Source organism: Hipposideros armiger, unplaced genomic scaffold (genome assembly GCF_001890085.2).
Source record: "Hipposideros armiger isolate ML-2016 unplaced genomic scaffold, ASM189008v1 scaffold_621, whole genome shotgun sequence".
NCBI lineage: Eukaryota > Metazoa > Chordata > Mammalia > Chiroptera > Hipposideridae > Hipposideros > Hipposideros armiger.
The window spans coordinates 454,684-467,618 of NW_017731971.1; the positions used below are offsets into that span (position 1 = coordinate 454,684).

General features: G+C 42.5%; 1 protein-coding gene across 1 annotated transcript in view; it reads left to right on the forward strand.

Annotated features, from left to right (window-relative positions):
* The first annotated feature begins 2,143 nt into the window (after positions 1–2,143).
* Positions 2,144–12,935, forward strand: part of RPRD2 (regulation of nuclear pre-mRNA domain containing 2) — a 100,095-nt gene continuing 89,303 nt past the window's right edge. The window contains exon 1 of the mRNA XM_019625257.1: positions 2,144–3,526. Within this exon, the coding sequence (XP_019480802.1) occupies positions 3,322–3,526 (205 nt within the window). The 5' untranslated portion in view covers positions 2,144–3,321. The remainder of the gene's footprint in view (positions 3,527–12,935) is intronic.

The window sequence follows — 12,935 nt, forward strand, 5'->3', positions numbered from 1 at the left end:
AAAAAAAAAAAAAAAAAAGAAAGGCTTTGAGAAACACTGTTCTAGTTGCTCAGGTCAAAAGCCTTGGTGTCAGACTTGTTTCTCCCATATTCCTCTTAAATCCATGAGCATGCTTTTAGGCCCTTTCTTCAACATATATCCAAGATCTGACATCACTTCTCATTATCTTTTTTTTTTTTTTAAGATTTTATTGGGGAGTTGGGGGAGGGGAACAGCGTTGGGGAATTGGGGGGATGGGAACACACAAGTTGCTGTCGTTTTGCTCTTCAGTCTAGTTGTGGAGGACGTTGCTTCACTGGCCCAAGTTGGTATTATCATTGCGCTCTTCCCGGATGAGGCAGATCAAATGCCGGCCACTGGACGGCCGCTCACGCCAGCTGCCAGCCACTCATGGTAGCTTTATGGCAGCCCACTGCAGCTCCACTGCAGCCTATGCGGTCACCGGCGACTCACGGCAGCCCAGCTCCAGGTCGAGATGTTGTTGACCATCTTAGCTGTAGAGGGCAGTGTTACTGGCCCTCAAGTGGGATCCAAACCGGGGCCCTGCTGCTCAGAGCTGGTGTCCCAAGCCAACTCTTAATCAACGCGCCACTTGGCCAGCCCTCATTATCTTTTTTGTTAGCCCTCTGGTACAGACCACCATCATTTCCTTGTCTGCATTATTCCAACAGCTTCCTTCACTGGCGGCTCTGAAGTCTATTTTCATCAAAGCAACTAATGTGATCATTTGAAAAGATCGCCATGTAACTTCTCTGCTTGAAAGGACTCCCCATCTCATTTAAAAGCCGACCTCCTTACAGTGGCCTTGCCTGCCAGGCTTCATGTGAACTCTCTCCCTTCACTTCTCAGACCTCATACTCTACCACTTGTCCCCGCTTTTACTCTTCTCCAGCCTCATTGGCCGACTTGTTCTTCCTCTACTATGTCAAGAGATTCTGTTTCAAGAGCCTCTGCATTTGCTGTTCCTTCTGCCAGAATGTTCTCCCCCTCCCTCCCATATCTGCTTGGTTACCTTGTTCTCGATATTCAGATTGACAAGGAGAAAATTCTGAGAAGTCCTAAATTAAATTACAGCAGGCCAGAGGGTGGAAGGAAGAGACAAAAAAGGGGTTAGTCAGTTAATAACTGCAGTGCAAAACCAACAAAAGACTGCTTACACTGCTTATTTTAGAATTATTAAATGAACTTCCAGTTGGCCATTTCCAGATTATCTAAAAAGAGAGAATTGCTAGGCTACTGCTGAACTCCAGGAGCCTCCGCTTCTTATTTATACATGTCGTTTATGGACTCTCCTGGGCCTATCCCCTTAGTCTATAGTTAATGTAAATTCTTTCAGAAAGGCTTACAAATTTCTCCTCCCTACTTGATGTATAAAAATGCCTGTAAAACTTGGGAATTTGGACATGTTGTCTTTCCTACCTAGCCATGTTGCTGGTCGTTTAGACAGCATGTCCCAAGACCAGTTTTCTTTTTCTTTTTTTGCCAGCAATGGCCTAATAAACTCTTTCTTTTAAAAAGATTTTCAGCCATGGTAGTTTAAAATTTTTTTGTTTAACAAGATAAAAGTGTGACTTCCTTCCAAAAGCCTTCCTGATTCACTAAACCACCATTCCCATGCCCATATAGAATCACCCACACAATACAGTCTATCTCCCTTACCCTGCTTCATACTTCTTACCAGAACTTATTACTCCCTGACATATATTTGATTATGGCCTCCTGACACTAAGCCCTAGAGGGAAAAATTTTTTGTCCATTTTGCTGTTACTCTTTTCAACATGTAGAACAGTGAGTACTTGGTTCAAAACGTTCAACAACTTTTTGTTGAATTAATAAATACTAGATATAAGCTTGACAAAACGGATTCTTTGCCTCAAGAAAACTGAGTCTACTGGGGTGACGTAAAAGAATTAAAATATAATAATTGCATGTGTTCAGTGGGACACAGAAGCCTCCAAATCTACCCAGAGGATTTACATACACAGATGTGATAGAATGATGCTAATCAACGTTAGATACCTAAGGCTCTTGGAAATTATAATGTATTATGCAATTTTGAGATTGTGCGAAGGTGAGACCATATCTTTTATCCTTTACTCGTCTCCAAAACTTTACGGGGAAATTTTCGTTTCACTTAACTTACTTCCTCTTCATATAATCCAAATAGTCAAGTGGTTGTGAATGGTATGGTCCAAGGGGAGTGTAAAATATTGTCTGGTCTTGGAGTCTGCGTAGTGAATGGCTCGCTAAAGCTGGCGCATGCGCACCTGTCAGAGGCAGTGCAAGATGGCTGCCAGCCACTTGGTTGTGCTTCGGGGCCCCGAGGAATCGGCGGCGGCGGCTCCAGAAAGTAACAGTGGCCGCTGAGCGGTGGGAGTTTCCCGGCCTTGTTATGTGAGCTGGATAGCCCCAAGTGGGAGACCTCGCTGGGAAGCAAAAGGCGGGGCGGCGGTGTAACCCCTCCCCCAACCTCTCCTTAGTTTGACCAGTTCCCTCGCCCTCCCCTCCCCTCCCCGTTTTTCCTCCCAGTCCGCTACACGCTGATGTGCTGCGCAGGCGCACAAATAATTGAAGCGCTTCCTTGGCCCTGAGGGCTTGCGCGCTGCTGCGCGCGCTTCTGGTTCTTCTCCCTTGATTGGTCAGATTGCCCCGCCATGACACCTCCCTCTGCTCTCTAGGTTGAGAAGGAAGCGGGGGGCGGGGCCAAGCGGCGCGTGCGCGATACTGTTGCTGTCCCTTTGCTGCTATTGCGTTGCAAAAAAAAAAAAAAATTCTGACTAGGTAGCCTTGGGCCTTTTCTGTGCTAGAGGATCTAAAGGAGAGAAAAAGATTTCTGCAACCGAAGGGGCAGTCGGGTAGTATTAAATTTAAGATATTAACGCCCGCCCTAACAGGAGTGTGGGGATAGGAGTGGGGAAGGGCCTTCGCGTAGAGAGCCCAAGAGTATAAAACCATTAGTTTGGGGGCCAGGCGTTTTGAAAGGCTTTGCAAGGACCTGTTTTCTGCGTAATTCTTCCCTGATTACTGACTGGTTTAAACACAACCCCTTGAACAATTCTGATAAACCTTCGAAACCCGCAGCCCCTCCTAGTAGCGTGTAGGAGCCGCCAGCGTGCCCAGCAGCTGGCCTGCCGATCCTACCTCCAGAAGAGCCTAGCGCGTGCACCACCCCCACCCCCTGGCCTCCTTCCCCACCTACGGCTTTCACGCACTCGCAGTGATTGTTTTGCCCGCTCCCGCCGCCGCCACCGCCGCGCCGCCGCCGCCGCCGCCGCCGCCGCCGCCGCCAGAGGAGCAGCAGCGCTTGTGCAAACCGGGAAGATGGCGGCCGGCGGCGGCGGAGGCAGCAGTAAGGCCTCCTCCTCGTCGGCCTCTTCGGCAGGGGCTCTGGAGTCCTCGTTGGATCGAAAATTCCAGTCGGTAACCAACACCATGGAATCTATTCAAGGCCTGTCGTCTTGGTGTATCGAGAACAAGAAACACCACACTACTATCGTCTACCATTGGATGAAGTGGCTCCGGAGATGTGAGTGTTGGGGGTGCCTAGAGGAAGGGAAGATCGGGGAGATGGAAGGAAATGCTGCCCGAATCGCTTGGGGTTTTCCCATGGAGCCACGGCATTCGGTTGGGGTTGTTCACAGTAAAGCTTCGGCCCGAGTGTTCCCAAACCCAGACTCCTCCATTCCTAGCCAGGGTTTTCCTGAATTGCAGGAAGCTTAGCATTTCTTGGATATTTAGCCACTGACTTGGCGTGACCTTGGGCCGATGGCCCCAGATCTATAGAGATCTACACATTATATCTTTTCAGAGCCTTGTAAGGTACCGTTGACTTGACTGAACCTTCACGGAAATTGTCGCGTCCGTTTGTTTCTTCTATAGGCCGTGAGGTGTTAATGATTTCTGGTTTTCTTGATGCTAGACAAGCTCTGGTCTAAGCACCACTAGTAAATCCACCTATTTCGCTGGAATATGTTGGACCACTCTGTTTTCTACTGACCTAAAACTTGGGATGTGTAATAAGAAGGGTTTACCTGGATGAATGTTAAATAACGTGAGCTCCACGTAGAGCTGAGACAACCACCTGGGAGGTTTCCTGTACCTGTGTTTGCTGCAATGAAATAAATACAGGCTTCTTGAGACTGACCGGAAACTACTGTATATAGTCAGTATTATCAACAATACTTTAAAATGAAAAAACATATCTGACTTTTTAATCACTTGAAATACCTTTTTAAGGAATTGAGTTTGATTTCATAGGTAATAATCAAAACAGGAAATCAAGAAATTAGCTTTTTGATTGTATAGTACTCCCCCCCCCCCCAACCCGTTATTACGTTTTGCCTTCATGGGGCAGTTTTCCACTTTGCTGCTTTACTACAGAAAAGAGGTCTAGTAACTGTCAGGAAGCATGGATTGTGTGCCAACGATCTCAAATCTTTTAGGAGGAAGTGTGGAGAAGTCACTATTGCTTCTTGCTGAAAAGAGAGTGGGTTAACTCTCTTCTCAGGGTTTTTTGAATTTTAGGTCTTTAGTTGCTTCTGTATTTGAATTTTAGGTCTTCTCTTGCTTCCTGACCATGGCTTGTCATCAGTGATACCCATCATCCAGTGACTCTTCTACTTCTGCCATTGCCTCTGTAGTGCTTTGATTTGTGTTTACCTTTTAGGGATCAGATGGATAAAACTTGCAAAATCATAGGCCCCAAGCTTTGAACCATTTGTACACATAAAGTTGTTGTTCGGAGAGATGTTGTGTGGCTCTTTGAATAATAAGTGCTGAAATGATTGTAGAACTGAGACGGGATTACTTGTATTTACCAATAGCAGATCAAAATTACTTTCTTTCCAAGAGGTAAAATTAGAATATATAAAATAAAATATGATAACAGTCATCAAAGACCCCTCGATTGTCATTTACAGTATATCTCATTATACCTGAAAATAACCCTCAGAAGTAGATTTTTTTTTTTAAGTGGGGAACAGTGTGTTTTTCCAGACCCATCAGCTTCAAGTCAAGTAGTTGTTTCAATCTAGTTGTGGAGGGTGCATCTCTGTGGCCCATGTGGGGATCGAACTGGCAACTTTGGTGTTACGATCACTGAGCACCAACCAACTGAACTAACCAGCTGCCCCAGAAGTAGATTTTTATATCATTGATTTACAGATGGGGAAACTAGGGTTCAGAAATGCTAATTAAGTTGCTTAAGGGTACACAGTAAAGTGCTGGAGTTAGGATTTTACTTCATATCAGATGACAGTGTCCACATTTAACTTTGTAAAATAATGGTCTCAAGATTACTCTTTAATGTACTTGGTACACCAGTGGGAGCAAGCAGTGTTCATGTGAGCCTGAAGACATATTTTCTTTAAACATATTCTCCTTCCTGTTTTAAACTATTTTTACTAAATTATGCCAGCATTTAACATTTTCTACCTTTGGGCTCCGGTGCTTTAACTATATGGTTACATCATTTGCAAGAATGAGTTGGTCCTCATCCCTGCCTTGTGGGATTACAAATGACAATTACAATATTTTTTTCTAGTCAGCAGTAATGAGATATATTAGAGCCAGAATTTTTCTGTCTCTGCTGTTGTTGATATGCCTGAGTTTATTTCCCTTGTTCTCTTAAGAGGGCAAAAAAATGATTGGTCTAGAAAGAAAATACTTCACTTGAAGTGCCTTATATATAGTTTAAATGCTTTTGTCTTCGTGAAAACCTGATTTTTTTTCCCCCCTAGTGGTATTCAACGTAGCTTTCTAAGATGATTAAGGATAATTTGTAGTCGATTTGTAGTTACAGTTGACCCTTGAACAATGCAGGGTTTTGGAGTGTCATTCCCTGAGCAGTCAGAAATCTGTGTATAACTTTTGACTCCCCCCAATCTTAACTACATATAGCCTACTGTTGACTGGAAGCCTTACCAGTAACATAAACAGTTGATTATCAACACATATTTTGTATGTTACATGTATTATGTACTGTATTCTTACAATAAGGTAAGCTAGAGAAAAGAAAATGTCATTAAGAAAAATAGGGAACAGAAAGTACAATATTATACATATTTATTAAAAAATCTGTGTACAATAATTTCATATTTCTTCACAGAATTATTTTAGTTTGAGTTTGGTTTCTAAGTCAGCTTTAGGCAAATTTGTGAAGTAGGTGTTTTTGGCATTCCCACCTTTCTGTCCATTTTCCACTTTTTCTGCTCTCTTTTTTTTTCCGGGCATGCATTATGTGGTAATTTTTATTTAGACCTCTGTGAATTTAAGTAACTACGTTACCTCTTCCAGAGATATTTTCATTTTGTCCTTTATTTCAAAATGTGAACTTTTGTTCACTTTAAAGGAAATAATTTAGAGAAGGCGAGATATATTCCATGGATGGGTCCTACTGATTTTATTTAGGCTTTTAATTTGTTTGAAGCATTCATTACCATCATTTTTTAAGTGATTTTTCTGTAGCATAAACAGATGTCATCCCTGTGCTTTAAAATCCTCCAGTGATATCCCGCCCCCATTGCAGCGGGGTTAAGATCTAAAGTTCTCTTATTGTGATCAACAAGTTCCTACACTATCTATCTGCCCTGCCTACTACCTCTCAAACTTCTTCTAATCCCATCTTTTCATCATTTAGGTCCAACCTCAAATATTAACTCCTCAGAAAAGCCTTCCGTAATGACCTTATTTCAGGTGGTCTCTTCAGTGGCTTTCTATTACATCACTTTATTTTCACTATGAACTTACCTTATTTATTCACATATTTATTGTCTCTCTGCTCCCACTAGATGTCTTCTTTGCTGCCATATCCTCAAGCAGCTAGAACAGTGTTTAGCGTAGAGTAAGCAATCAGTAAATATTTGCTAACATAATTTTATGAAAAAGTTAATCAAGAACTTGAATTGTTTTAATTTGTTTATCAGAAAGAACATTTATAATTTAGTGGAAGAAATCATAGCTATGGTTGTCGGCAGGTTGAAGATATGGCTCTTATATGGACTTGATGTGTAATTTGACCAGATTATCATTTCTATACCTTGTTTGTCGCTCCCATTTTAATGTAAAATGGGAATCAATATGAAAAAGTAGAAAAATACTTACTTTACATTTAGACCTAGGTTCAGATCATAATTCCATCACTTCATACCTGGGTGACTCTATGCAAAGTACTTAAATTGTGAGCCTCAATTTCTGATCTGTAAGTAGAGATAATGAACTCTCAGGATTGTTGTCTAGGTTTAAGAAGACAATGCATGAATTTTAGCATATGTCCAGGCGTAAGGAAAACATTCAGATTGTTTATTATGTTGATGATCATGATGCAGAAAAAGATATTCTTAAGATCCTGAGTATTCAGAATAATTATGGCAGAACTTTGTTTTGGATATAGTGCTGGAAAGTATATTCCCAGTCAGGGGCCGATGAATTGGACCTGCCTCTGTAGTGAATTAGCGAGTGCTCTGAAGAACTAGTAGGACAAAATGGAAAGTACTGTGTTTATGATAGCTCTATGTTGTCTTGTTTCTAACCATTTAATAATTGGTCTGTTTTATAGAACGTGGTATGAGAACTTAAGTGAATTTTTGAAGATAAGGGGGATATAGGAAAGTTGAATCATTTGTACAGCAGACAATCTGTTAAGATTTCCGTTGAGTTGTTTTTGGTACAAACTAAATAGGTACAAGAGTCAGAAAGTATGATACCCCCCTTCTACTGATCACCCCACTTTAGTAGTTATCCATTTAACGGTCAGTCTTTTTTCTTTTATCCCCATTCCTTTCCCCCTCCCTCACTTGAAGCAAATCTCAGTACAATCTGGCATTTTTTCTATAAGAAAGACTTATATAAACATGGACTGGCGAAAAGAAATCTCTTCATACAGAATTAATTTGTTGCAGAGAATTTGCAAAGTGTGGTTACCATTTTTGATCTATGGCAGTGGTTTCTCAGTATGGGTCTCAGGATCCTTAGCTGGACCGTGACGATGGTGTTAAACAAAAAATTTTAACTTTTATTGCTGAGTCTTTTGAAAGGAAAGGGTTTATTTGGTCATTGCTAGCCAAGAAGAAGACCAGTCTTGGTCATGGAGTCTAAACCACCAGCAGCTTCGCTAGGTAGGGAGACAACCCCATGGTCTCTGGGGTTTGCAAGTGTTTTATCCATCAAGTAATGGGAAGGGGGAAGAAAGGTGTAAGCTGTCTGAAAGAATTTATATTCCATTAGCTATAGGCAAAGGGGTGGGAAGAAGTGAAGGGGGGCCAGTCCGGGATAGGCTCAGAGTCCACAAGAAGCAGTGTCCCCTCCTGTGGATTGGCTGTGGGCAGCAGACCGGAAAGCCCACATGTAAACAAGAAGCAGAGGTTCCTGGAGTTCGGTGGTGCCTGGCTGGAATAATCTACGAAAATAGCTACCTGGAAATTAATCCGAAATTCCAACAAACAGAAGGAATGTGAGTAGGCTTTTGTTTTTTGGCTTGCAGCCATGAACAGGCTAACAGCTCTGTCTCTTTCTCTCATTCTCTGGCCTTGTAGTTTAATTTAGGATATCTCAGGATTTTCTCCTTGTCATTTTTAGCTGGACCATGAAGATGGTAATCTTATAGCCAACTTTTATGGGTCATGCACTGTTTCAAGCATTTTATACATATTAATTCATTCAATCCTCACAACTCTTTGAAGCAGGTATTCTTATGATCCCCATTTTACAGATGAGAAAACAGAGGCACAGAGAGGTTGAGTAATTTGCCCATGGTGACAGAGCTAATACGTGGTGGAGCCAGGATTCAACCCAGGCATTCGTGATCTATAGTGTGCACTCTTAGCCACTGTACTAGATAGCCTTTCCCATTCATAAAATATTTTCTACAACACAGAAAACCCTTGACAACCTTATTTATTCAAGCTTAGGCTGTATAGATTAACTAGAATGTTGAGATTTTAAATCTTAGTGGGGTTTTTTGTGTTTGTTTGCTTTTTGTGGCAAAACTGATTATTTTGTGTGGACTTGAAGCTTCTGATAGGCATTTATTTATGTTTTCCATTAATAAAAAATGGGAAAACAAGTTGAGCATGTTAGTTATTAAAGTTGTCTACTAGATAAAAATCTTTAAATGTGAGGTACGTTTAGATTAAATAAGTGGGTTTTTTGGTGGCAAAAAATTTGGGAAACAACACTGGTAAGTGGGGAATGCAGTCTTCCATCTTGTATTTGATATTCCACAAATCTGAGGGTCTGGGACCATTTTCTGCATCTGTGGCCTCCGAAGTGTAGCTATTCCTTTAACTGTTACTTGGTAATCCATCCTATATAGGAGATATGTAGGCTAGCCAGGTAGAGTATAGCAATACTGCCATAGGCATAAAGGTTTTTTAATCATATGTGAATACAAATGACTAATACAGGTGGGCTAGCCATAGATTCTAACCGAGTTCCAAGATAAATTTTGCTTATAAGTCCCTAGTTTACATTCAGTTCTTTTAACAAATACTTATTGAATACCTACTGTGCCAGGCAATGGGGCTACAGCAGGTGAACAAAATGGTGAGATTGTTTTTGCCCTCATGGTGGTTATACTCTAGTAAGAGGAGACAAATAAAAGTAATGAGTAAAATATTAACTATGTTAAGAAGTAAAATGTTAGAAGTGCTGTAGAGACATATAAAGTGGGGAATGGGGATACAGGGTGTCATGGGAGTGCGGAGTTTTAAATTAGGTGGTAAGGTGACATTTGAGTAGAGGGGTAAGGGAATAAGCACTATAGATATGAGAGGGAGAGGGGCGAGTGTTCCCCGAGAAAGAAAACAGAAAAATGCAAAGACCTTGAGGTTAGAGTGTGCCTGGTGAGTTTAAGGAACAGCAAGAAAGCTTTCGTGGCTGGAAAGGTGTAATTAAAATGAGGATTAGCAGATGAGTTCAGAGGTTATGGTGGGTGATCGTGGGGATAGGTCACAAAGAGTGTTCTAGGCAGTGCAAGGACTTTGGCTTTTATTCTGAATGAGATGAGCCATTTGAGCAGGGGAGTGATGGGAACTATTCTGTTTTTAAATGGTCATTCAGGTTGCTGCAGAAACACAGACACCAGTTAGGGGGCTATCATAGGAATCCTGGGGAAAGCGTTGGTGGTTTGGACCAGGCTGCGGCCAGTGCAAGTGCTAAGAAGTAACTTATTTCTGGATCTCCTTTGAAGGTAGATTCTCCCAGATTTCTAGATGGATTAAATGTGGGGTAAGAGAGGAAAGTATTCAAAAATGACTTTTTTGAGCCTGAGTGATTAGAAAGAGTTGACATGTATTGATATGGGAAAGGCTGTATGTACATGGAGCAGATTTTGGCAGGAAGATCAGAAACGTAGTTTTGCATATGTTAAGTTTGGGCTGTCTACATTTAATATCTTGATTGAGATGTAATTCACAAATATAAACTTCGCTCACTTAAAATGTACAAGTCCAGGGCTGGCCAAGTGGCACGATGGTTAAGAACTGGCTTGGGACGCCAGAGGGCCCCGGTTCGGATCCTACATGTGAGGGCCAGTGACACTGCCCTCTACAGCTAAGATGCTGAACAACAGCTCAACTTGGAGCTGGGCTGCCGTGAGTCGCCGGCGACGGCGTGGGCTGCAGCCCCTGTGGCAGTGGGTTGCCATGGGCTACCGTGTGTAGCTAGCAGCCAGCGTGAGCGGCCAGCAGCCGCAGTGAGCGGCCGTCCAGAAGCCGGCGACTGATCTGCCTCCCCCGGGAAGAGCACAATGATGGTGCCAACTTGGGCCAGTGAAGCAATGTCCTCCACAACTAGACTGAGGAAAAAAACGACAGCAACTTGTCTGTTCCCCTTCCCCCAATTCCCCAGCACTGTTCCCATCCCCGCAATTCCCCAATAAAAATCTTTAAAAAAAAAATGTACAAGTCCATTGTTTCAGGATATTCACAGCGTTGTGCACCACAGGGTGTCTGTTTAGTGTGAAGATTGTCCTTGGAGCCACGAGGCTGAAAGAGCTAAGTCATGTGCCACTTCATGGGGATGCGGTCTGAGGAACGCACGGTTAGGCGGTCTCCTCGTCGTGCGAACATCACAGTGTGCACGCACACCCACCTAGATGGTGTCGCCTTCTGCACACCTAGGCTGTGTGGGACAGCCTCCTGTTCCTGGGCTACGAGCCTGCACAGCATGTCACCGTCCTGAATACTGCAGGCAATGGTATTGGTGTATCTAGGCATCTCTAAGCATAGGAAAGGTACCGTGAAAATGCGGTATAAAAACTGGTGCAGCGGTATAGGTGTACCTTCCTGGCACTCGTTACAGTGAATGGAGCTGGCAGGACTGGCCGTTCCTCTGGGGGAGTCACTGAGTGAGCGAGGGGAGTGACTGTGACGGCCTAGGACACAGTGTAACTACTGTAGGCAATAAACTCTACACTGAGGCTCCACTGAGTTTATGAAGCAACAGGAGATGAAATCAGGCTCAAGAAAAAACGATGCGATCAAGAGACGCAGTGAACACGAAGCTGCTGCCAGCGTGCACGGCATACTGTCTACAGCAAACTCTTTGAAGTGGCAAGAGTGCACTCTAAAATAACGATGAAATGAGTATAGTAGAGTAAATACGTAAACCAGTACCATAGTTGTTTATTATCATTTTCGAGTACTGTGGATTGTACATATTGTATGCGCTATGCTTTTATACAATTGGCAACACAGTAGGTCTGTTTATACTGGTGTCACCACAAATGAGGGATACCTAGAGCTCCGATGTTTTGGGCTGTCACTAGGCCATAGGTATTTTCCACTCCATTATAATCTTAACGGGACCACCGTGGTATATTCGGGCTGCCATTGACTGAAACCACCCCAAGTGGCATTACGCAGTACGTGACTGTGCTAGCGGGAGTTAGAGAAGAAAGTGTGGTAAGAGGGTACAAGAGTAGATAGAGAAGAGGTCCAGAGAGAAGGCCTTGGGCGCTCCGGTATTTTAGATGCCTCTTTCTACTTACTTGGTCTGATGCGTTCTTGGCTTAGGTTCTTTTTGAGGTTCAAAGTAAACTTTATCTCAGCTTCCCAAAGAAGTAATAAATTTATTTCAATCTCTTGCATGTTTCTACTCTTGTTTTAGGCTTAGTAGCACATCTGGATTAGTTAGGCATAAGCTCTGTTGTGATTCCCAATTGTAAAAATATTGCATAATCGGTCCTCTCTGTCCCAGTTGGATGCCTAGGTCACCTTTTCTTCATCCCATTGCCCTGGCTTCATACAAATGTGGGTGATATTTTCCATGTTTCCTGACAATAATACAAAACATGGAACGACTTTAATTATAATGTATAATCATTGCAATGGTATAAGCTAAATGAGTCTTTTTATCTATATTAGGAGACTTCTCAAGCCTTTAAGTTCTTCATTTAGCTGCTTTGTCTCAAATGCAGGAGAGTGATATGATATACATGGCCCTAGGTGGATCTGAAACAATACGTAAAAAATAATTTCACTGTGGAACTCAGGCACCTTGAGCTGAGCTGCCGCCCAGATGACTCAGTGGATAGATAGAGCGTGCGCTCAACGGCAAGGTTGCCGGTTCGACTGCCGCATGGGGAGAAAAAAAAAATTCACTATGCATCCCATAGTGAGCTAAATTAATTATGTAGCAAATAGACATTCCCGTAGCTAAAAGTGTGAAACAATATTGACAAACTTCACATGGTTCTGTGGTATGGAAATATCTTGAAAGGAAAACTTCCTTGGCAATGGAAAAATACTAATATTAAAATTTGCTCAAACAGGCCACCCCAAAATGACAGGTTTGTCTGTAGAGAAGGGGTGAGTGTATGTACGTGTGTAATTTCTGAGGGAGTGGAGACTTACTGATTTTATTCTTTTTTTTTTTTTTATAATTATACATTTTTTTTTTAAAGATTTTTATTGGGGAATTGGGGGGATGGGAACAGT